The sequence below is a fragment of the Anas acuta genome, chromosome 9, assembly GCF_963932015.1.
Source record: "Anas acuta chromosome 9, bAnaAcu1.1, whole genome shotgun sequence".
Taxonomy (NCBI): Eukaryota; Metazoa; Chordata; class Aves; order Anseriformes; family Anatidae; genus Anas; species Anas acuta.
Window position 1 is genome coordinate 21896513 of NC_088987.1, and position 22650 is coordinate 21919162.

The window sequence follows — 22650 nt, forward strand, 5'->3', positions numbered from 1 at the left end:
TTACCTGCCCATAAAATGCAACGCGGTAATATCTCCCAAAGAGGCGTTTCTCAGAGTTCACTACTTCTGCAACCTTCAGGTATGAGCGGTGGATGTCATAGTACAAATCTGACAGCCTCTACGTTAAGAGACAGAAGGAGAGAGGGAAGGTGAGAGGGAACAAGTACTTTGGGAAATGACACTGAGGCTCTGCACGAGCATGGCTTGCCTTAATCAGAAACCCAAACCTTTGCAAAGATGGCTGTACACACTGAGGGAATGGCTTATCTCAAGATTTCTGAGATCTTCAGATAATTTTATGGCAGAAGGGACTTTGTGTATGGGGTCACACAGCATTCCGCAAATGAGCAGTGATAGGGACCTCTTAAGCAGTCAAAGTGTGCCCTACGTGCTGGGGAGGGCACGGTGCCAACAACTCCTGTCAGCTCCTACCCCTATGCAGAGATGTGCTACCCACACCCACCACTAAAAAGGACTTTCTTGTGATAGAATACAGAGGGATCAACTAAGTTTAAATTTGAGGACCTGCTTCTTCAGTGTACAGCCTAAACCTATTCCTTTACTTCTAATTTAAAAACCAGCAAATCATTTAATAAAAAATCAAAATCAAAAAATAATTTAAAAATCAGCAAATGAGATTAACATCAGGCTATCCATTATGTGTTAAATGTAGAAAGAAAATAAGAAATGAAGGAACCCTGGAGTTGTGAAGAGATCACAATAATTTATCAGCTGTTTCTGAACTTAAATACAATGCAAATGTGCTCTTGGTTTTAAAAATGTATGCAAAAAATCACATTAATTGGTTAACAGAGAGAGATTTCTCCACAGAGACATGTAGTTCTGGACATAACTAAAAGTCTCTCAGTGAAATATGGCTAGAAATATGGCTGTTGCTGTGGTTTTCATGACCTTTAGAGGTTGATTCTTTTTTGAAAAAAAACTTGTTCATTTATGGTTGTATTGATGCTGAAAAGAGGAAGATAGGATACCAAAGTTTTTTGTTTACTCATAGAACAAAGCATTAAAAGCAGAAATTACAGACAGGAAGAACAAAACATTCCTTTTAAAGAAAGCACTTTAATTTAAAAAAATATTGATCGTTACAGTTGGCTTAAGACAATTTAAATAAAAAAAAAAAAAAGAACTTACTTTAAAGTCCCTCTGCTTCTCAAAAACAGCAATGATAGGCTTGTTAACCTCTGCAATGAGCTCATATCTCTCAGACTTCCACAGGTATTCAACACACAACTCCAGCTGCTCCACCAGAATATTCTGCAATTCAGCAAATACGGTGGGTTAATTGCTAGCTGACAGAGCTTCGTTAACAATTATACAAGAAGAGTACCTACCCACTGTTTTATTTTTATTCTGCATCTTCTATATTAAAGTTTAGTTCGATCACACAATATTTACATGACAATTGGTCATGTAGCACTTCAAATACAAAATGGAAATAACAGTAACATGAAAATACTTGACATCTCATTCAGAAGAACAGGATGGCTTTGTGGGCTCCAACTCTAGTATTTAATGTTCTGGTTACCTAAACACACATCCCCCCTGTTTAGTAAAACAGCTATGGCATTTCACTCAAAAGCTGCATGCCTTTTAATGTTGGGTGAAGCGCACTCTCATTATAATTTGTTTTAACATACACAGGAATCCATTAGCAATACTACTCTGTAAATTTAGAACAAGTATATAAATGTTAATGCTGCTGACCTCATTATAGGGAGTATCTTGCATCCCAGAATCTTCCTTCATAGCACCTTCTTCTTTAATGTTGGGGGTAATGCTTAGAAAAGCAGGCCATCCCATGGAAAATAAACCTTGAAGTACAATTCATAACAACGTCAATTAATGACTGAATCACCACGCACTTAAAAAAGTTATTGGATGTCATCAATACAAAGCTGATTTCATTTGACTGGGTTAGCCCAAGTGATGAGAAGCACAAATGGAACTGACTGAATTTATGAGAACGTTCTGCATTTTCTCTATGATATAAATCCATTTGTCCAGGCAAAGGGCAACTGCAACGCTTTCCTGATGCAATCTTATTTCTCATTTTGGCATTTCAATTCCTTAGATGTACAGTGCTGGCAGTAAAACTACATGTGCCACACTCCCCTATACAGGAATTACCATCGTAGACGGAGGCGAGACAACTTTTACTCATGAAACCAACGCTGCAGCTGGTGACCTGACCTCCAGGCACTAAACACTGCATGCTGGGGCTCAGCACTTGTTCCACACACCACATTTCCTAAGCGGGGGGCAGAGTTTCCACACGCTGATGGAGATGGCTGCTCTGGAGCATGCTGCACCTCTGCTGGGCTCGAGGCTACCATGGCAGCAGCACTCCTTACCCTGCCCAGGTTCAGCAGAGACATCACTGTCCTGCTTGAGGAATTCTCTTGGAGACAGCTGAGGTGGTGCAAGTTGCTGAGGCAGCTCCTGAGCAACTTTTTACTAATGTGTAGGTTTAAAATGACTCAAGTTCTTCACTCCACCTACTGTGATCTGTTATTTATACAAAGCATACAAGTGAACTGTCCCTGAAATACTGCTGTTTACAGAAAGCCCCCTTCTGAAAGGATTTTTTTTTTTTTGGTCTCATCCCCACACCACACACTTGAAAGTTATCAGAGAACCACGGTCTTTCCAAAACTAACAGTTTCATCTTCCCCATGTACTTGCTCTTATCCCTAGAAATTACTATTTATGAACACTGCTAAAATATCTCAAGCTGAGAATTACTTGGAAACACACATTTCATAAACTAAATAACCATTGGCATGGAAGCATTTCAAAAACATAAGCCTGCACTTTATTTCTCTAATAAGCATCACAGATTAAAAACCCCTTTATCTATACTAAGTTACATATGGATAACCTGATATTAATTCTGCCCTTGTCCCCCAGCTTTGGACAGTCAAGGGAATTGAATGTGGATTTGTGTGCTAAACACCAATTGACCTGAGAGGGATTTCTGTTCACAATGAAGAGCAGAGTGCTCTGTCCCTGAAAGAACCTTTAACCAGAGACATCAAACCAGCCAAAGAGCATCAGGAAAGTAACACACAATGTTTCTGATATTACTTGCTTGCTATTACAGCCATCAACATGCACTATAAGTATTCTCACTTTGGTAGGTATTTTTCCAGATCAATTGAAGAACGGTAATTGGATTCCCTAGCCATGTTATCTGACCCATAAACAGGCACGGTTAGAGCACTCACTTCCTCCAGTGTGAGTTGTTAGTAACACATTACTATCACAGACTTGACCATCCTCCAGGAGCATACGTGAGGTACAAATCTTTTCCATTTTCCAGTAACCTATGATAGCGTAAGATGGTATTAGTACACTGCTACTGGTATGTGTTAATACATGCATATTTAATAATGACACATCAACAAGTGAAGCATTCCCTTTTAGCACTAGCTTAATAAACATTTAATTAACCCTCTTTACACAAAACACACACAGTCACTGTTCTACTGCTAAGACTAGTATTTACGATGCATTTTAAAAATAAGATCTTTGGGTAGAATTCAAGCAGCTTTAAGAATACTTCATTTTATAAGTAAGGAAAGCAGGACAACCAAAAATTATTTTCAACAATATCATTTATAGATACACGGTTAGTTTTGAATATGTTGATCTTACCCTTTCTTTTTAGGTACTCTGCAATGAGAGCAGCGATATGGATATAGCACATAGCAGCCTGCAACGAGAGACCAAAATACATGAATGCATTAAAGCAGACTATATGATTTAGCATGTATGTGATAAAGAGCACATATTTGAATCACTGTCAAGTCATACTGCAGAAAAGGAAAGAAAACTAACGTAACAATTTGTGAAAATAAGGTATTAAATGATGAAACATCTCCTAATTAATTTCACTGGATGTCTCAGATAAAAGCACAGACTAAGAGTTAAATGAGGACATCAGGAATTTTGCTCAAGAGAACAACCTAACACATCACTTTGTAAATAAGATTGCTGGGCTATGCGCTGGAGCTTCCCATCACCCATTAAGCTTTTGACGAAAGGGACATGGCATAGGGCAAACTCCTCTTCTATGCTGTATGGGGGGAAAAAAAGACAAAATACCCCGTATGTAAATTAAGCACTGTTTATAACCTCGCCTACACTATAGCTACTATGCCTGTTAGGGTTAAGCAGTTGAGATGCTAATGCAATACTGACCACAGCTTCCCTCTCAGACATTTCTAAGTCTCGGTCAAGCACATATCAGGCACTGTTACAGTTAGGCAAACTGGAATAATAATCACATCACATCTCTAGGCACAGTTCAAACCTGACTTTAAGTTCAAGTATAGGATAGACACTGTATATCTCTTAAATCATTGCTGTTATCTGTCTTCCACAGCCCTTTTTATCAAAATATCTCAGCCTAGTGATAAATGCATTTGTTACCTCTGATAAATCTCCATTTCTTGCGTGAATCTTGGCCATGCTTTCAAGCCAGGTCCTACGCAATTCAGGTGTGCTGGCATATGAGTTTGCTAGGCTGTACTGCAGATCCACAAGCATCTCAGGGTCTTTCTCATGTTCCTTCATCTGAGCTGTAGCCATCAAAACCGTTCTGATGCGTTTGGTCAGATCCTTCACCTCTGCTGGGAAATTAACGTTCTTTGGGAAAGATAAGCAATACATCACTACGACCATCCAGAGAACCACATGCAGCACCCCTGAATGAGCTCATGTTCTGCTTGTGGAGGATCTTCTCCCCCTCCCTCAAGTTCAGTTGGTTTTGAAAAGGATTTACAGTTCAACAGTATATACACATTTTACACTGCTGTGTGTGTTTTTGCTACACATTTTACTGAACAGGTAAAAATGACAGTTTGTAGACTAAACATTGTTAATTGCAATAGTGTTTCATCACCACAATGCATGGTATCTTAAAAATCTTTAGAATTTAATTCTAAATTATTACGTTTCTGAGTCATAAACATGTTCATGACTGTCTGGTTGCCTCAAAAAGGCATGCTATGGATGCATAAGTCAGTGTCTAATAAAAGTCAGCAATTTTATTCATAGAAACACTTGCTCCTGTGACATTGTTGACCTTTTGAAAGAGGTAGTGATTAATAAAAAAATGTTTCTTACTTTCATCTGCTTGTCTCCATTAGCAAAATTATTTATAATTGCAAGTGAATGTTGAAACCTGGATCCACCAATCCCTGCATCTGCTATCAGCTGACTCACTGCTTTGATGAGCTGTACAAGTAGAGAGTAAAAAAGAAAAAAAAAAAAAAAAAAGGAACAGGGTGCAATTAGCAAAGAAAATCAAAGTTTCAAAATAGTTTTTAATCCCAGTTCTAATGTAACTTGATGTATCAGGCTAGCAGAGATGCAATTTTATACCTCCAGCCTGGCCTTGAACACTTCCAGGGATGGGGCATCCACACCTTCTCTGGGCAACCTGTTCCAGTGCCTCACTACCCCCACAGAGATGAGTTTCTTCCTTATATCTAATCTAAGTCTACCCTCTTTTAGTTTAATACCACTGCCCCTTGTCCTATCACTACACTCCCTGGATGCAAGGATTGCAAGTAATCTCCAATGTCTGTAATTTCTCAAATTTTGCAATATAAGTGCATTGTTACTGGGCTTCATGTTTCTGTTCCTATCAGATTCTGGTTTGCTACTTCAGCTACAGTGCTACTGCTGTAAGCAATGCATATGAATCAAGAATAGCTACATATTCGATTTACTTGGCTGTGTGGCTAGGTTCACAGCTGCTGTCTCTCCTTGGAACAGAGCTGAACTGTCCAAGAACAGCAGAGGATCCAGCCCAATGTCTTCAGACCTGGCAGAAAAATCAAACTGCCACAGAGAACTGGCTGATCTGTTCAAATGAACTGTTTTGCTACAATGCAGAATAATAATAGTAAAAACAACAAAACAGTGTACATCAGGTAAATAGTGATGATTTTACACTTCACTCACCTGTAGATGCGATCTGACTATTGATTTCTGCTTATTAAATTCAAAGTTCTTTCTCATGAAAAAATAAAGAAGAGCAGATGCCTCTGTCTGAGTTGAACGTGACCTATGGTTACAACACTTCAAGATTTCATAGCAGAGGGAACCACAGAGATCTGCTTGTCCTTGGAAGAATGCTGATGGGAACTATTGGGAAAAAAAAAAGTGTGGATATGTACTCTCAGTAATATTATATATTATGCATTTATATAATAGCATTATATATTAATATATATATATATAATTGATATATTAATATACATATAATTATTTATATATATAATTATATATAATTACAGTTATTCTGAGTCAACAGTGTTTTTCTGTCACACTTTCAGTAAAAAACAACTGTCTTTCATATGCTCATTTACACTGGGGTTTAGTGAAGAAATTAACCACCGGCTAAACATAATCCCGTGCACAAAGTAAGATCAAGTAAAATCTGCACACAGGTTTTCATACGAACACCATATGCAATGCATCAATCAAACTGACCTCCAGGAAGTCCAGACAGCAGCTGGTACACAGCAAGAATAAAAGCAGAGCAGACTATCTGTGAAGAATGCAGAAGAGCTAAACAGGAAAAGGCTGGGAGATGTGGGGGGGTGGTTTGGTCTGCACTACTATAAAAGCTACTCAGGAGAAAGAAAATACTCTGAGTAGCAGTCAGTGAACTTCCAGCAGTCAAGAGTCTGAACAGCAGGAGACAGCAGAGAATGAAGGATGGCTCTATAAACCGTACATGCTATTTATCAACAGGGTGAATACAATAGAGGGAGAACCAATGAGTGGTGGAAGATCTCCCAGTCCTGCCGCAGGGAAAAAACAAAACAAAACAAAACAATCCCTTCTTCCAGAGAACTATGACAGGAGAATTTAATCCTGAGAGCTAGAGGATGAATGAAAAGGGCAATCCTAGATATGTATTCATCCTCCCTGTTGCATATACATGTACTTTCTCCAATCTTGACTGTCTGGTATGTAATTTTAAAGCTGTCTGTGGCTAGTTTACTTTATATTTCCCCCATGTACCCAGGCTATGTTACTGGGAGAAGCATGATTTCCTCCTCTTTTCCCCTGAGATAACAGCTGTCAGAGAAGGAGACCACATGGTTTAAACTTATCAACACTGTTGTGCTTCATAGAAGCATCTGAAAAAACAGGCCAACATTGCTAATTCTCACTTCCCCATTGCAATTGTTACCTGTGTGATATGTTCTGGTTATTTTTAAGAAGATATCATCTAAGTCTACAACTTGGAATTTTGGCAGCCTTTGTGCTAGGCACAAAGCATCTAATTGCCCATGATTATTTATATATGTGTGATGCAAGCAAATAAACAGTTTGATGAGCATGTTTTGTCCAAAATATCTCTTTGATGATGAAAATTACATATTTGTAAAAATGAACTATTTGAGGTGACCTTTTGGTAAAGTGTACAGAGTACTCTCCTGCTAGCTCCTCTGGGGATGGCTGCAACCATTCACCACTGGGTTCTGCAACTCAGGTATCTGCCATAAGGACCAAGGACCACTAGTGTTTCAAGCTTTCTTCCACAGGTGAAAAAAACAAAAGGCAGGAGGGCCATGACACAGCTAGACACCACACAGTTAGCTTTCATTTATTAATTTATTTTACAAGTTTTGCTTTCATGAAGAGCTCTAATATTTTATTTTTCCAAAAACAGATCTAATTTTTTTTTTTTTTTTTTTTTTTTAAATCAGCAACGAATAAGAAGATATTTAGGAATGAGCATTAAGAGTGTCAAGGTGAGAATTCTGTCAAAGTACCCAACTGTCCTCGAGTTGCACTTGCTGTAACATGTTAAAAGATTAGACTAACAGAATAAAACCATAGTTACCTTGCCTACAAACAGCCGTAGGGCAGCAAAGACATGCTTGAGAGCTGCTGCTGACTGGTTGATTTGCAAAAAGAGCATGTGTGTGTCAAAGACTTTCTTCATCAATGCGTTCTGGCAATCAGATTGCTGGAGCTGCCTCTGAAAAGTTCACAAACAAGACAGGACACGCTGGTTATTAAAGCGAATAAACAGAAGATGAGTTACTGGACTTTGCATCAAAGTGTTCCTAGGGAGATGCTTTTATCAGCAACTGCCCTGTAATCTCTGGGGATGAGGCAGTCAGTCCCAGCTTGCTGCAGCCTCTTTTTACTTGCAGTTTTCTAAGGGTAACACTTGCTCGTGCCTGTACTGCTAACTCGTTGATGGTATTCACCTGATTTAAGAGTTAGGGGTGCCAAAGCTACCCACTAAATCTAAAAGGAGCTGTCTGCTCTTTTGTAGTTGTGAGACCTTCAGCGTTTCATCAGGGCTGACATTAACAGAACAGTTTTTAGAGAGAGAGAGGATCTAGCTGCCAACTTGAAGAGGTAAGAACATGATTAAGAAGAGGTGACAGCAGTAGTCGTGCAACCCTATAATGCACAGCAGGGCTATATATTCACCTGGATATGTAGGATGCTTTTCTTCCACATTTTCCTATTCAATTTGGATATGATGAAATTACTTCATGAAATACCTTCAAATAGGACTGATACCTTATTTCCCTATCTTACTGTCCCAAGCACTTCGAGTTTTCTGTGTTCCTGATCCCCTAGGCCCTCCCTCCACCACATCTCACATGGCACCATTTCAAACAGAAAATGAAGCAGCAAAACATACCTGGTGGTTCAGAGTGTAAAGACACAACAGGTCAAGAATTGTGAGGGAAACTTCTGTGGCAATGTTTGCCTCTGTGTCTACAAACTGTACAATATCCGTTTCATTGGAGCTGCCTACAACATACGAAGCAATGTGACAAGTAGTCTTTTGAGTATCATTAAAGATAAGGTAATTTTGCAATCAGGTCATCCAATCTCTGTGCAGTAGAGATAGTGTCCTAACTGTATATTAAATGAAAGGGTATTTGAAGAAAAGTGCTCCTGGGAGGGGTAGTTAGTGTATTTGACTCTACTTTTCTCAGAGCATATTCTTTCATTGGTTCTGTTGGGCCTCAGAGGATGAAAGGAACCTAATTGGAAAGTGGGATAAGATGGCTTTGATATCATAATTTCAGCCTCTAGCGGAAACTCTTAGGTACCACAAAAACATACTGGCCACATTTTGTCAGCCAGAATACCAATGCCTGTGTGTCTTAGGATGACACGTCTAAAAATATACTGAATCTTCCAGAATGGGCAAGGGTCAGACTGGTGAATTGGGTTGTGGTTGCAGATGTTATTCTGGTTAGTCATTTATGGGTATAATGCTTCCTCAGAAGGCAAAGACAAAGACACATAGATTATCTGGATAAACTCAGGAGAGTTTCATAGTGTTTCTCTATTAGGAACTTTCAGCTTATCAACTTTTCAAAGGTAACTTGGGATCATTTTCTCTTTTGATTAAAGAGTCATTAACAATAATGTTGCTGGAGGCACTAGTGTCCTTGAAAGCTTGTCCACTCTTCATGGACAGACAGGATGATCTAATGAAGGACATCATCACTCTACTTAAATTTGGCTTTCTTGACTCTCTGGTAGTGTCCCTCAGAATATGGGGCAAGAGCAGAGCATCTGTCTTTTGTTTTTAGATACAGTGGAAAATGGTCATTTAAGCATTAGAGATTTTTATATGGTAGAGAGACAACAATATTACAGGTATCATTATCTACAGACAATAATAATATAAGACTTGTAGATAAAAGCATCACAGAAGACCTTGTCTGCAAACCTTGACATCATGTAAATTCCAGTACATTAATTTTTGCTACAAAATAAACCCAATTCGCAATAGCTCTACCAAGTTGTTTCATAGGGATGACGGGTATAGTGCTTCATTTGCACTGCAACATGGTGAGTATAAATCACATCAGCTACTGAGATTTACTTCCTTACAATACCCTAAAAGGACCAAAAACTTTCAACTATGTGATTGTACCCTTTATTTCAGAGTACAGACTATCTTATTAAAGGTTGCTAAAAACTACCGAGTTCTGAAACAGTCCAAAGGGAAAATGACTTTGTGTCATGAAAAGGTCACTTTTATTGCTTAATATAAATGTAATATTTCAGCCAGCGTACATCTGATTGTACAAGGTACATAACCACAGAAAAAAGAGATGCTAGGGGTGAGAAGGGGAAGATTACTTGCCATTAAGGCTTTTTAAATACATCAGGTTATTGTAATTCATTCTGGTTTTTATATGAATTTTGACCAAATTTTTAAGCTCAAATTTCTTACTGTCCTGAAAAAAGAGTAAAGTCAGCAGCTCTATGCTTCTCTTCTGGCTATCTTTCATTGGCAGTCATGAAAACAGATTTAATTGTATAGAGCCTGATCTAAACCCCACAGAATTCAAGCGGGAATTAAATACATTTTTCAGTACTTACTTGCAGTGCTGCTGTCTATCATCTGCAAGAGTTTTGGGTTAGAAAGTGCATTTTTGCCACGGATTATTGGTAACGTCTGAGATCTGTGATGTTTGTGGCCATCATGACTAGAAGTAGAATGCATCCTGAAATTCAAAGGTACAATTTAAAACAGACACAAAGAATAAACTACCATGCCTATAAAGAATTTTCCCGTGTCAGTTAGAGCTTTCTGCAGTACTTCTCAAAGGTTAAGTAAAACAAAGTGATGCAATTATTTTCAGAGAAACAAAGTCAGTAATGTGGACAAAACAGATGTGCTGTGATTTCTTGAAATCACAGGAGATGAAACTTACTGAGCACTGGAAAAAACACAACATCAGCTTAAATAACTGGCTGATGCTTTGCAAACTGCTTTTGGGTGAAAAGAAATTGAGGTTAGTTCAGTTAAAAAAGAACACAGGAGAAATACACCCTACTTGTGAAAGAATTAATACAGCTGGCAGCATTTATGAGGGGGAAAAAATAATGAGACTGGCAGTGACAGTAAAAACTGTGTGTGCAGATGTTTGTATGTGTGTGTTCTTTTAACCTTTTGATGCTGACAAACAGTATGAAGTATTTCATTTATCATGAGAAGCTTATCATAATTTGCAAAAAGGATTTTGAATTTGTAACCACTGCAGAATTCGGCAAGACTCAACATCACTCACAATTCAAGTCACTTATTTAAATATTAAAATACTTTTATTTATTTATTTTTAAATATAACTTCCTAAAAGCACATAATTTTAAAATGTTTTTGAAAAGAATTGCTTCCTGCACCTAACTAAAACCTCTTGTATTTGTTGTTTATTCTTACAAAAAAATAATAATTAGATTTTACATTTAAAAAGAAAGCTCCCATCCCAGGTATGAAATTGATGTCCAGACATTTGCCAATCAATGTGACATAGTCTTCCTTTATGAGTCAGTGGAAAGATTTGGGTTGCTACGCTAGCGAACTAGTGGATGGGGAACATGTGGAATTTTGATACTGAGGTTACTGTTTTGTTCCCTCCCCCACACCCTTTTTGGTAGGGAAGGTGTGATTCTTTCTGAAGATGTTGACACACTGGCATTTAGCAAGTGCAAATACCTAAGTGTAGAGCTGATCACCAGCCATAGTTCATCTTACAACGCATCATCAAAGAACGTTCTGTATTACAGCAGGCCAAACAAATAACCATGCAGACAACAAATCTGTGAGGGGGTAAATTGTGAAGGCCTTGGAAACATCAAAAATATGACTTCAGTTTCTGGATTGCCACCATGCTGATTCATCTGCAAATGTGCAACAAAACAACAGTCTCCTACAGGCTGCTTGCCAGGTCTGGATGGGATAACGATATCAGTGCTTTTTCTTGAAAACTGCACGATGCAGGAACAAAGAAAGAAGTATGGCAGGGAAGGCATCCTCTTTCCCTCCTGTGTACTAACTGTTCCACTCCAAGGTACATGCTTATTATAGCGTGCAAACTTGAGCTACACATAAATGAGGAAAGTCAACGATCCAAACATATGAGGAAGGGGAACTGTCTCAGCATGCTCTTTGAAACAACCACAAGCTGCACGGAGTCAAAAGTTCACCTACTCTCTTGAGTTTTACATTATTAACTATGAAAAAGTTCACACTATTCCATAAAAGGGTCAAAAAGATTATTAAAGCTTTGCTGCACTTGCAGTTTATTACCATGCCATCCATGAGAATGATTAAATCTTGCAATCTCTAGACTAGAAAGAGGAAAATAAAAAATGAAAGAAATAAAAGAACGATTCTGTAACTGGCAACATGGAGGCAGCAGTACAGGACTATGTTGCACATAGCCAAATGGAAGTAAAAAGACAGGGCTCAAGCACATCTACTCCTTTGACTTTGTGTTGCTAGATAGTTCCCACTCTGTCACCCCGGGTTATCAGGAGAAAAGTAAACACTGATACTGTGACCTCAGCCATAGAAATTCATCCCTAAAGCAGTAAGAATGCAAACATATGACTTCATTTAGTTTTGGGAGAAATGTGACTTATGTTTCAGATAGACATCTGAGCTGAAAACAACAGCTAACGTTTCCGGCAATACTTGACAATATATTGACAGTAACTAAGTATTCTTCTAAACATCATATTTTAAAGCTTGTAAGTCCAACTGAAGTTGAAGGGGCTCAAGTCTTTTATGGTTTACAGCTTCGGGGGCTCTGAAAGGAGTTACAGGCTGTGTTAACTCCTCTTCAATTAACACTGTAACAGGGTAGGATGGCTGCAGGATGACAACAAAGGCTGTGATTTCATAGCAGTTAATAATGGGATGTGTCATTACCATTGCGGGAGCAGACCTGATGTCTGGCCAGAGGAGTTTGAACCTTTCAGGGTGCCATTATTCTGGGTGGCCTGAACAAACTTAAAAGCAGCAGCAATTTTCCTGTTAAAAGAAAATAACCGTTAATCTGTTAGGAACACGACATTGATTTTGTCATGCGTCTAAAGAAATAATAAGGCCTGACAAAACCTGCGACAGCATTAACTGGTTTATCTGGTGACCTTTCATTTTTCCACTGTATGACAGACTACAAGTTTTCAGTACTAGCATTAAATTAAAAATGAAACACTGACTCAGACAAAGTGTGCATTTACCACTACACAGCTGGAAAATGATCTCATGCCTTTTCAGCATGTGCACAGAGACAGATTTTTTTTTTTTTGATTGCTGTGGAACATTTATCAATTCCCATTAAAACCATTTGCTCCATTATATAGAACAAAAATACAGTGTTCAAGTTCCTTTATTTGATATATGCTGAAATAAAATCGAGGAATGGTCCAGTACTATGGGTTACAAATGTAACTGGTTATCCTCACAAACAATTCATCTTTTACACCAGGAATGCACTTTCATGTCTAGAACATCATGATAAGACTGCATCAAAGAAAAAAAGTAGCATATATCAGTTTCAGTATGTCAGGCTGATGTTTTCAGAAGAAAACACAGATAAATATTTAGGTCTAACACAGACAGTAATATTTAAATACTGTAACATAGTCTAATATAGTGCAATGATATTTAAATATTACAACATAGACTATAACTAAAGAATTACCTTACAATATTGCGTTTTCCTAGATACCTGAAATTTTGAAGACAAACCCTGAAAGATAAAACAGCACATTTTACATCTATTAATGATTCCCTAAATACATAAAATACTACGACATGCTACTATGAATATCTCTTCTGGGAGGAAAACCCAAAGCATTAAGGCCCTTGTTCATGGAAATGGCCAACATATTGAAGGATATTGGTTTCATTAATAGTATCATGTTACAAATTTGGAAGATAATGGAAAAATAATCCAACGTATAACAGCTATCACCCTATACCACAAGGTGGACAAAGAGAAATTATTTGCAGTACCCAGTTTAGAACATCATCGTTTAACATGAAATCAATGAATCACAAAGTGAACTTACTCTAAAATGCTGAAAAAGTCTGTTATTTCTGAGAATGGTGCTCGCAACCAGTATGAAATCAGTGCATCTAAAGGGAGATATTAAAATGTATTGTGTTTCTGTTAGAGGGAATTAAACTTGACCCAAAACCTGTAAAATACACTGATAATTATTCTATTTTAACTTTGGTTTGGATTCAGTATTCCATTCACAATATTTCACAACAACGTAAACTAGGTAATGTACATTTTCTTACCTTCTGAAATGGTTTTCATTATGTGAAGGAAACACATAAGAAGGCTTCTAGTTTCAGCTTGATCCAACTTGTCAAAACGAAGGGTTGATCCAATCAAAGACAAAGGTCTCATGATCTGTTGAATTGACAGTGAAGGACCTTGTTGAGTATAGTAATAACTATCTAAATCTAGGAATCATTTTCAACATTTGCACATGTACCTTTTCACACGTGTCAGTTCTCTCACTGTTTTTTTCATTGGTACTTGGGTTAGATTCAAGACTTGCTAAGGAAGCTCTGGAGTCAGCATGGTTTGCTGCAGAGATAGCTATTGATGAAAAGGCTGTAAATGAAAGTCATAGCAAACATGCTAAACTAAAACATTTATGGATACAAAAACTAACAAGAAAAATGGAGAACTTAAAATGTGTCATGCTGGACTGATACCAGTGCTTTGAACTTCCAATGCCAAAGCAATTGATGGGTATGTTTAGTATAAAAACATTCACCAAGCTGAAGTAAAATGACCGAGTTTGCCATCATTCGTGGCATTAATATACCCTGTTGCATTCCATAAGGCCTGACCCAAAGCCATGAAAATCAGTGGAAAGATGCCTGTGGACTTCCCTGAATTTTGAAATGGAATGTGGAAGAAGTAAACAAAAGTTGTGTTTCTACCCTTCCTTTAAGCCTGGGAAAATTAAAAGCACTTAGTTTTAAGCCTGGGGAAAACTAAGAACGACTTCAAGAATGATTTCGGGAGAAACCTTGGGACTATTAACCCAGGCAGACTGCAAGAATGAATTCAGGTACAGGGATCTGGGAGAGCCTAACTACTGGCATCATTCCAAAGCAGGAGAGTAAGTGAAGCAGTGGAAGAAGAGCAGCTTCACAAGACAAATAAAATCAATCCAAAAACACCCAAAGAGAAGAGAAACATCGCATACCATGTTTCCCTGAATATCATATAAAATGGGTTAATGATATCATCCATGAATACTAAGCAGAAAGCACAATGCATTGAGATACACAGAAATCTACCTGTGTACGTGATCAATCTGTCATTTATACCTGCTATGGAGTTCAAAACATCTTTGGAAAAGGAAGTGTCCACGGAATTTGCATGTTTCATAGCCGTCTGGCTCTGAAATCCTCCAGCTGTACTCAAATCATCCCTAGATCCCTGTATTTTGAAATAAACAGAATAAACTCTGCTAAATTTTATCACTGTTTACTTTTACAATGACAGCACATATGCAATGATGATTTTTCTTAGACACTGAGCTAGAAAACCTACTTTCAGCTGTTGATACATGGCAGCTTTAAAAAAATAAATCAGGGCTTACTGTAATATGCCCAAGTTAGCCTCAATGTGAAACACTCATCACTGGAATTAAAAAGAACATACCAAGTCTGTGTTTGCTTCTTAAAAATTAGCATAATATTAGGGTAGGAGCATTCAATGCTGTTAGCGATTATCAGATGAAATAGACTGATTTACTGAAAGAACACAACACCCCTGCAGAAATTATTTCTAGTTTTTAGATCAGGTCTGATTAGAACACATCTAGTCTTTTAAGAAATAAGCAAATCTGCTCCTCCTCCACATGCACAGTTTATACAAATGTTTTTTTTTTGTGTGTCAGAATCTAGAGGGATTCTGTACCCCTTCCCTCCTTCAACTACTTGTATGCATTCCCTTTACTTCTTACTGTTGCTCATGGTCCCTCTTCCTGTACTAAAGAAACTGCTTGTGGATCCATGACATAACCCTGAAAAAAAATCTGTGAGTGATGAGAGATTTTCTCTACAACAATGTCTCTCAGAGATCTGCCCAGGGACCTGCCAGAGGGTAAGCCTGCAGCCCATGGCACTAGCGCAGACACACAAACTGCCTGGGGTTATGAGCCTCTAATTTGGAGCTTCCAGCCCTGGAACTGTCCCAGACTCAGGGTCCTGCAAGTACAGACTCCCAGGGCTCTGCAGGTGTTGGGTAAATCAAAACCTTTCAAATTAAACATTTTGGGTGCAAATGAATCAGCATTTTCAGAACTATATTTTGCCATCTAATTTCTGACCAGGGCACATTTGGACTTCTTCCCACCAGATTGCTTTTCTCAGACCTTAGGGTCAGACCTCAGTTTGATCCTTTCAGTGTTCTGAAAACTCACAAGAATTACCTGATTGGAAGTGTTGATATTGAAAAGGAACATATCCTTCATGTAAATCCTTGGCATATTGTCCAAAAGCATTCCATAGAGTGGCATGTACAGGTTTGCTATTTGTGCTTGTTTTGCCTAAAAAATAAGTGATATAAATGAATCTAAATAAATTAATGTACACTGGTTGGCTAAGGATGTTTCACATATTTTAGCCACAGTATGAAAAAGAATAAACAAACAGCTTCTTTACCGGCTCTGCGTATCGATCATCAAATGAATGCTTTGCCATTAAGTTTTTAAGCACAGCCAAAGCCAGGTGCCTAATATCCTGGTCTTCTTGCAAGGCAAAACCAACCTCCCGCAGCAGTACTCCAATTAAGAAATGTTTACGGCAAAATTCATTGGTCAATGTGTACTCTGGAATATCTTGGAACAGAAAGGACAAGAATGTCTAAATTAATGTATGTTATTTAAAAAAATTCTCCTCCCATTTTCAAAAATGTCAGTAACTTTGATTTATTTAATCCACTGTTAAATCTTGATTTCCTGAACTGTCCATCCCACTCCTCCAATTTATATGCGTATACCAGTATTAGAATCTCAAATGCTTTGCACACTAAGACTAGTCACTTCTTGAAGGCACAGGGTAGAAACCGTTGTTTCCATATTCTATCTAGAAGAGTTCTAAAACACACAGATCCAGACTAACAAATGGTGATTAATGTTTGCCTGTATTTGTCCCAGTTTAGTAGCAATAGCTGAAATACATATTGTAGTTCTTAATGTGCAATTCTACTTAATTCTTATGCAACCATTTTGCTCATACCTGATGTTCGATAGTCCTGGGTTGATTCTGAAGGTGTCACAGGGTCTTCATTTATCATAAATATAAAACAATAACAGGCAAAAATCATTAAAAAACACAGCAAAACATAAGTGCATAAATTATTTACTTTATATCCTTTTGAATTATTAGACTGCTATTAGAATGAAACAGTTTCTCCTGGGCTGTGCCAGTAGCTTTTTATTTAAAACTTTGGACAACTGTTTCATATAGAATGGAAGATGAATAGACAGTTCTAAGTCATTATTCGTAAGAAATTACTGTGATGAGTTTCAGTTTTTAAATCCCACTAAAAACAGTATGAAATGGCAAATCATTTTATTCATCAAATTATTCTAAGGACATTTTTTTTCCACAATGGCAAAAAGTAATAAACTTCACAGTGCTTTAACAAGTGGTAGTTGTACACTTGTCTGACCAGGTTAAAAATTAATTGTTAACCAATAACTTGCCACTCTCCAAAATGTGCTGTTTGGAAAACAAAAATTTCTAAAGCTTCATAGCAGCAGTGAGCAGCAGAACTGAACTCTTTAAGGTGGCAAAAACTAAAGCAAAAAAGAGAGAAGAGCCCATCCTTTGAGAAATGCTGCACAGAAAGATCATACTGCTTTTCCTGGAAGGTACCTTCTGCTCTCAGCAACTTCAGTGACCACATCCTGAGTGAACATCCCAGAGTCCACAAAACTGTCAGAACTGTCAGTGGTGCCCTGGGCTAAAATCCCCGTGTCTTTGAATGAAGAGGAAAAGCACCTTGTAGTGAGCATTGGCCACAAAGCTAGGTTCTAAACAACAGAGGCATGCAAAGGAAGAGGGAAACACCCTGCTCTCACTGCAAGCCTCATGCTCTCCAGGTGGAAGGAAACCTGTTGTGCATGCAAACTGTTCAGCTAGAAGGTGGGTAGCCACGGGAAGTAGGGCTCATCAGCACAGGCCCAGCACTGAGCAAACGTGGCTGCTACTTGGCTTGGGGCATAGGCGGAGAATTCACTCCTCTGGTAGAGCATAGGCAAAACCTGCTCATATTTCCCTGCAAAACATAGGGTATACACACTATTCCCGGCCTTGAGAAGTAGCTCAGGAGGCACCAGCAATGCATTCTGAAATGGGTCTCTCTTGCCATACTGCTCCAGGTAAAACATTGCACTACTCAGTGCCAACTTGGCAGAAAATGGCTATTGCATGGGACCCTCCTGTCAATCCTAGAGATACTTTGGAGGCAGAAGTACCAACAGCCTGTCATCCACGAAGATGGAGGTTTCCAAACTCCTTCTGTGTGACCAGCTCAGATCTTCCTCCCAAAGGAGGGGCCGTTGTGGACAAGTCACTCGCAGCTGCAGCAAGAAAGCTCTACCCAGTTACTAGTTTCACAATTCTCTTACCACCGCTTCAGCCTTAGTGTCTTTCCCTTCCCACTCTACCTGTTTAAGCCTTTCCCTGGCTCATCATCTCCCAGGGCTTTAGTAATTCCGTGTTCACAACCAATTCAGTTCATTCACCACAAGCTTCCAGAGGAAGAGTCACCTCTCAGCTGGACAGGCAGGGGTTGCGTATATTTAGTGTGATAAAAATAATGTCACTTCACCATGGCTGTAAAGTACCACACCTGACAAGATATTACGGGTTTCCGTGGCTGAAGAAACAGACACAGTACTTCGGAGTTGTTACCTGAACCACCCAATAATTCCTTGCTGTGCAGAAACCCTTTCAGCACGGCAGCTTACCAGGAATGTTTGAAGACCGTATGGGCAGGCACAGAGGGATAAAGTGTTCATGGTGACAGACTTCTTGGAGAAAGTCAAATTTGAACTGATGTAAAGTCTGAAAATCACAACAGGCATCAGCTCAGTTTACATTAAAAGAGGGAAAACAGTAAGACAGAACAGCATTATTTATCACTACCTTAAAATTCATACTCCCAACCAAGAGTGAAACTTTAAGTCTGGCTATGCCAAGCTACGTGAATAACATCTGGTTTTCTTATGTTATCAGAGGAACTTGTCACAGACCAACAAGCTTTTAATGTATCCCTCAAATATGACTTTACATTGAAGATGTATTGATAAATTTAAGCCTGATTTAAGCAACATATTAAGGCAAATTTAAAGCTACCCTGGGTCTTTTAATGGTATATACTGTAACATAAGATCATAGTCAGGTATCTTCCTCAATTCATGCAATTTAGGACCATCATAATAATTATGTCTTTCTTCTCTATTTTTTTTTCTTTTCTATTTCGTCCACCAAAAACAAAGCTTTAGCCACACAGGCCTGATCCCACACTTACTGATATTGGTGGAAGCTTCCTCTATTGATGCCACTGAGTTCCAGCTTCTAGGGATTTTGGTATTATGTAGTAATATGTGTTAATATATTAAGTCAGTCAATCCCTGATAAATTGTAGTTTTTCTGCTGCTACCATCAGACTAGGATACCTGGAACATGTTTTTTACAATCTACTGAGAGCAGGGAATGGTAGGGAACTTTTCTTGACATGTTTTATTGCACTGTAGTACCTGAGCATGAATACAGTTGTCCATTGATTGCATGGCCTAACGGCTATTAAAGAAATGAAGCAGCTGAAAGGTATTTTTCAGGAAATGTGATATTTTGAAGGAACACCATGCTGAACTGAGTTCCAATGAGACATTTTAACTTTTGAATAAATATTTCTCAAAATGATGCTTACCTATCAAAATATGGAATACTGTGAATGTTTCTGTGGAATAGAAACTATGATGCTTCATTCACAATTAAATTCAGACTGCAACGTTATATAGTGATATACCTATAAACTACAGCAATACATGAATACATGCCATTAAATTTCCTGAAAAGAGAGGTCAGATTGTGGTATAATCTTTTTGATAAATAAACAATCCCATTAAAGAAGCAAAGATACATAGAAATGAACTCTGCAGCAAATTTTAACAACTGACTCTTGCTTAGGGGTCTGATTGAAAACGGAAACAATCCAAGACAACGGCCCTTCCTTGAGGTCCGAAATCTCTCATTTTATTTTATGGCTATTGTTTTTAAGTGCTGCAAAGCTTGTTCCATTGGCACATCTGTCTCAGCTCTGCAGTGATTCTGCTTCATGCATCCTGGCAGATGGCTCTGAAGTGAAGCTGGGTGGCTGGCAATGCGCACGCACTTACTGCCAAGGAGCTGCTAATTTCTAATGTGCACACTGACTAATCTCAGGCTTTTCTACTGGCCATTATATTGTCCTTTTTTTTTTTTTTTAATTAAACATCTGTTTCTGAAGCTGAATGTATTTAGTGAAGTTTGAAATGTGGAAACTATTTTCAGATTACATAAAATGTTGTTTGCAGAATTATAGACTCCAGGTTACAGCACTAATACCAAGAAACTCCATTCTACATCTGCTCCAGAGATTACTTGAAATATCTGAGTGCAACATGAAGTTTGGTTTTACTAAAAAGTGAAATAGACTGGAGTAATCTCATTCATTACCTACAAATACCAGATCAGCACTAAAGAGTTATAAAAGATTAATGGACAAAATTTTTGTAAGCTTTTTGGGAAAGATGCATTCTGTTATTTATTGTCTTGTACACCCTGGTATGATAGTTCAGAAACCCAGCTGCATAGGATAAAAACCAGAAAGACTCATTGAATGGATGAAGGGTAAAGGAATCAAGCTGAATAATTTGGGGACCTCTTGCAGTTTGAAATTTACTGTCCAAACTAAATCACTGACTATTATAGGTATTATTGAAGAAATTTAGGCTGCAGGGAATTTTCCTACTGGCAAGTGCAAGCTAATTTGGAGCTGCCTTGCTTTCTCGCATTAGCAATGAGGTAAGAGTATACCATTCAAAGTAACCGAGATATTACATACGTTCTCAACTGAATTTACACAATGGTAACTTGTTCAGATGTTTTTTTTACTGCTCTAAAAGAAAATTACTGCCAACAGTTGCTGATATTTGTAGTCCAAACCACAAGTGTACTCTCCAAAGAATCAAATCTCAAATTCAAAGAACTGGTCAGCCTTTTCCATGTTTTACTCTTAGCAGTCCTTGTAGAGCCTGCTTTTGCAGGACTCAGTGAGAAAGTGTTTGGACACAGCTACTTACTTTCAGAAAGGAGAACAGATGGCTCAAAAACAACAATAACAAAAATGAAATGTTATTCTTGTTAACAGTAGTCGCAGAGTGGTAATTACTAACGATACTTACCACTTAGCCAAGGTTTAAGTCAAACATTTGTTAATGTCTTATTCATCTGCAAAGGGGAAGTGTTCTTAACTGCACATCTGTTGATTTTTGTGCATCTAAAGTACTTCCCAGAAACAGTCATAGAAGTAAGTTTCATGTTTAACCAAGAGTCTGTCTACAGGGGACCTTTTGTAAAAATTAAGGTTTTAACAGTGTTAAGTGTTTCCACTGACTTGAGTTCTGAGAATGGCAAAGCAATGGAATAGATTATAAATACTCTTAATGTAAAATCATTTTGTTAGTGAGTTGCTTAGGAAAAAACAACAACAACAAAAATCAAAACTATACCTTGCTATCTCCTGTTCCAAACATACTTATATAATTGTTGACCATCTTGAACACAAATCCACGGTCCATAAATGTAAAGCAGCGCTAAGAAAGGGAGAAAAATATTATTTTATAGCAAAAAAAAAAAAAAGCAGTACCTGGCCTCATTTACTTAGCTGTTTACCTCCTATCACCTATAAGCCTGCATCATTTGGGCAGGTGAAGTCAGTCTCATGCAGGGCAAGGAAAACTGTGGAACTGGTGAATTTGGCTCTTCACACCCTGCCTTGTAATAACAAATCTATTACACTTTTCATTTTCACTGTCTACAGTCTAAAATATTTATTACACTGTACCGTGCACCAAAAGAAAGATTATCTAATAAAAGTTATTCACGTACTGCAACACTCAGTAACTAGAGGTGGTATGTGATGGGAGCTGACCTGAGCATCCCCTTCGGTGACAGAGCAATGACTCTTGAAGAGTCATTCCAGACAAAATACTCACTGTTTGTGAACTATGTTGTCTCTCTGGGAGCAAATACTGAAATAAATTAAGAATGTGATGAGGATGTTATGTCTCTGACTGATGAGGCTAAATAGCCAGGTGTAAAGGTTTTTTGAGGCCCCTAGTGCTACAGTTATTGACATTTTTCCCTTGCAGAGTCAGCCCATGAGACAGGAAAGGTAATCTTGAATTTCCCATCTCAACTGGTGCTTCTGAACTCTGTGAAGATAGCAAAGCCCTAAGCCTTCTGCTACATAGTATTCAAACAAGACTCCTGCATGCCCCAGTCTGGGCAGTCATATCATGTCTAATCCATGTAATTATTTCTGTCAGAGTAGATTTGCAGAGAAATTAAAACAAAACCATATGCCTTATCACATAACACAACATTACTGTCTTCCCAGTTCAGATGAACAACAAAAATAACATTCTAAACTGCAGCAACAGCTTCTCCATTTATGCTCCTGCTTCAAACCAACGTCACCTTCCAAATGATACAGCAGTATGGAGAGATGCAGC

The 22650-nt window shown here is 38.2% G+C and overlaps 1 protein-coding gene across 16 annotated transcripts in view; it reads right to left on the minus strand.

Annotated features, from left to right (window-relative positions):
- DOCK10 (dedicator of cytokinesis 10) overlaps positions 1-22650 on the minus strand; it is a 148026-nt gene that overhangs the window by 13586 nt on the left and 111790 nt on the right. For 13 of the 16 annotated variants that reach the window (XM_068691437.1, XM_068691436.1, XM_068691444.1 and 10 more), the window contains exons 29-50: positions 21646-21729; positions 18838-18934; positions 17099-17143; positions 16523-16698; positions 16291-16407; positions 15182-15293; positions 14332-14453; positions 14132-14246; positions 13897-13963; positions 13527-13574; positions 12749-12850; positions 10414-10538; positions 8708-8820; positions 7889-8026; positions 5992-6174; positions 5149-5259; positions 4453-4668; positions 3676-3733; positions 3246-3344; positions 1726-1832; positions 1153-1275; positions 5-118 (exon numbers count right to left, since the gene is read on the minus strand). In XM_068691437.1, coding sequence (XP_068547538.1) covers positions 5-118; positions 1153-1275; positions 1726-1832; positions 3246-3344; positions 3676-3733; positions 4453-4668; positions 5149-5259; positions 5992-6174; positions 7889-8026; positions 8708-8820; positions 10414-10538; positions 12749-12850; positions 13527-13574; positions 13897-13963; positions 14132-14246; positions 14332-14453; positions 15182-15293; positions 16291-16407; positions 16523-16698; positions 17099-17143; positions 18838-18934; positions 21646-21729 — 2472 coding nt within the window. The remainder of the gene's footprint in view (positions 1-4; positions 119-1152; positions 1276-1725; positions 1833-3245; positions 3345-3675; positions 3734-4452; positions 4669-5148; positions 5260-5991; positions 6175-7888; positions 8027-8707; positions 8821-10413; positions 10539-12748; positions 12851-13526; positions 13575-13896; positions 13964-14131; positions 14247-14331; positions 14454-15181; positions 15294-16290; positions 16408-16522; positions 16699-17098; positions 17144-18837; positions 18935-21645; positions 21730-22650) is intronic. The other 3 variants (XM_068691435.1, XM_068691433.1, XM_068691442.1) reach the window with 3 other exon arrangements.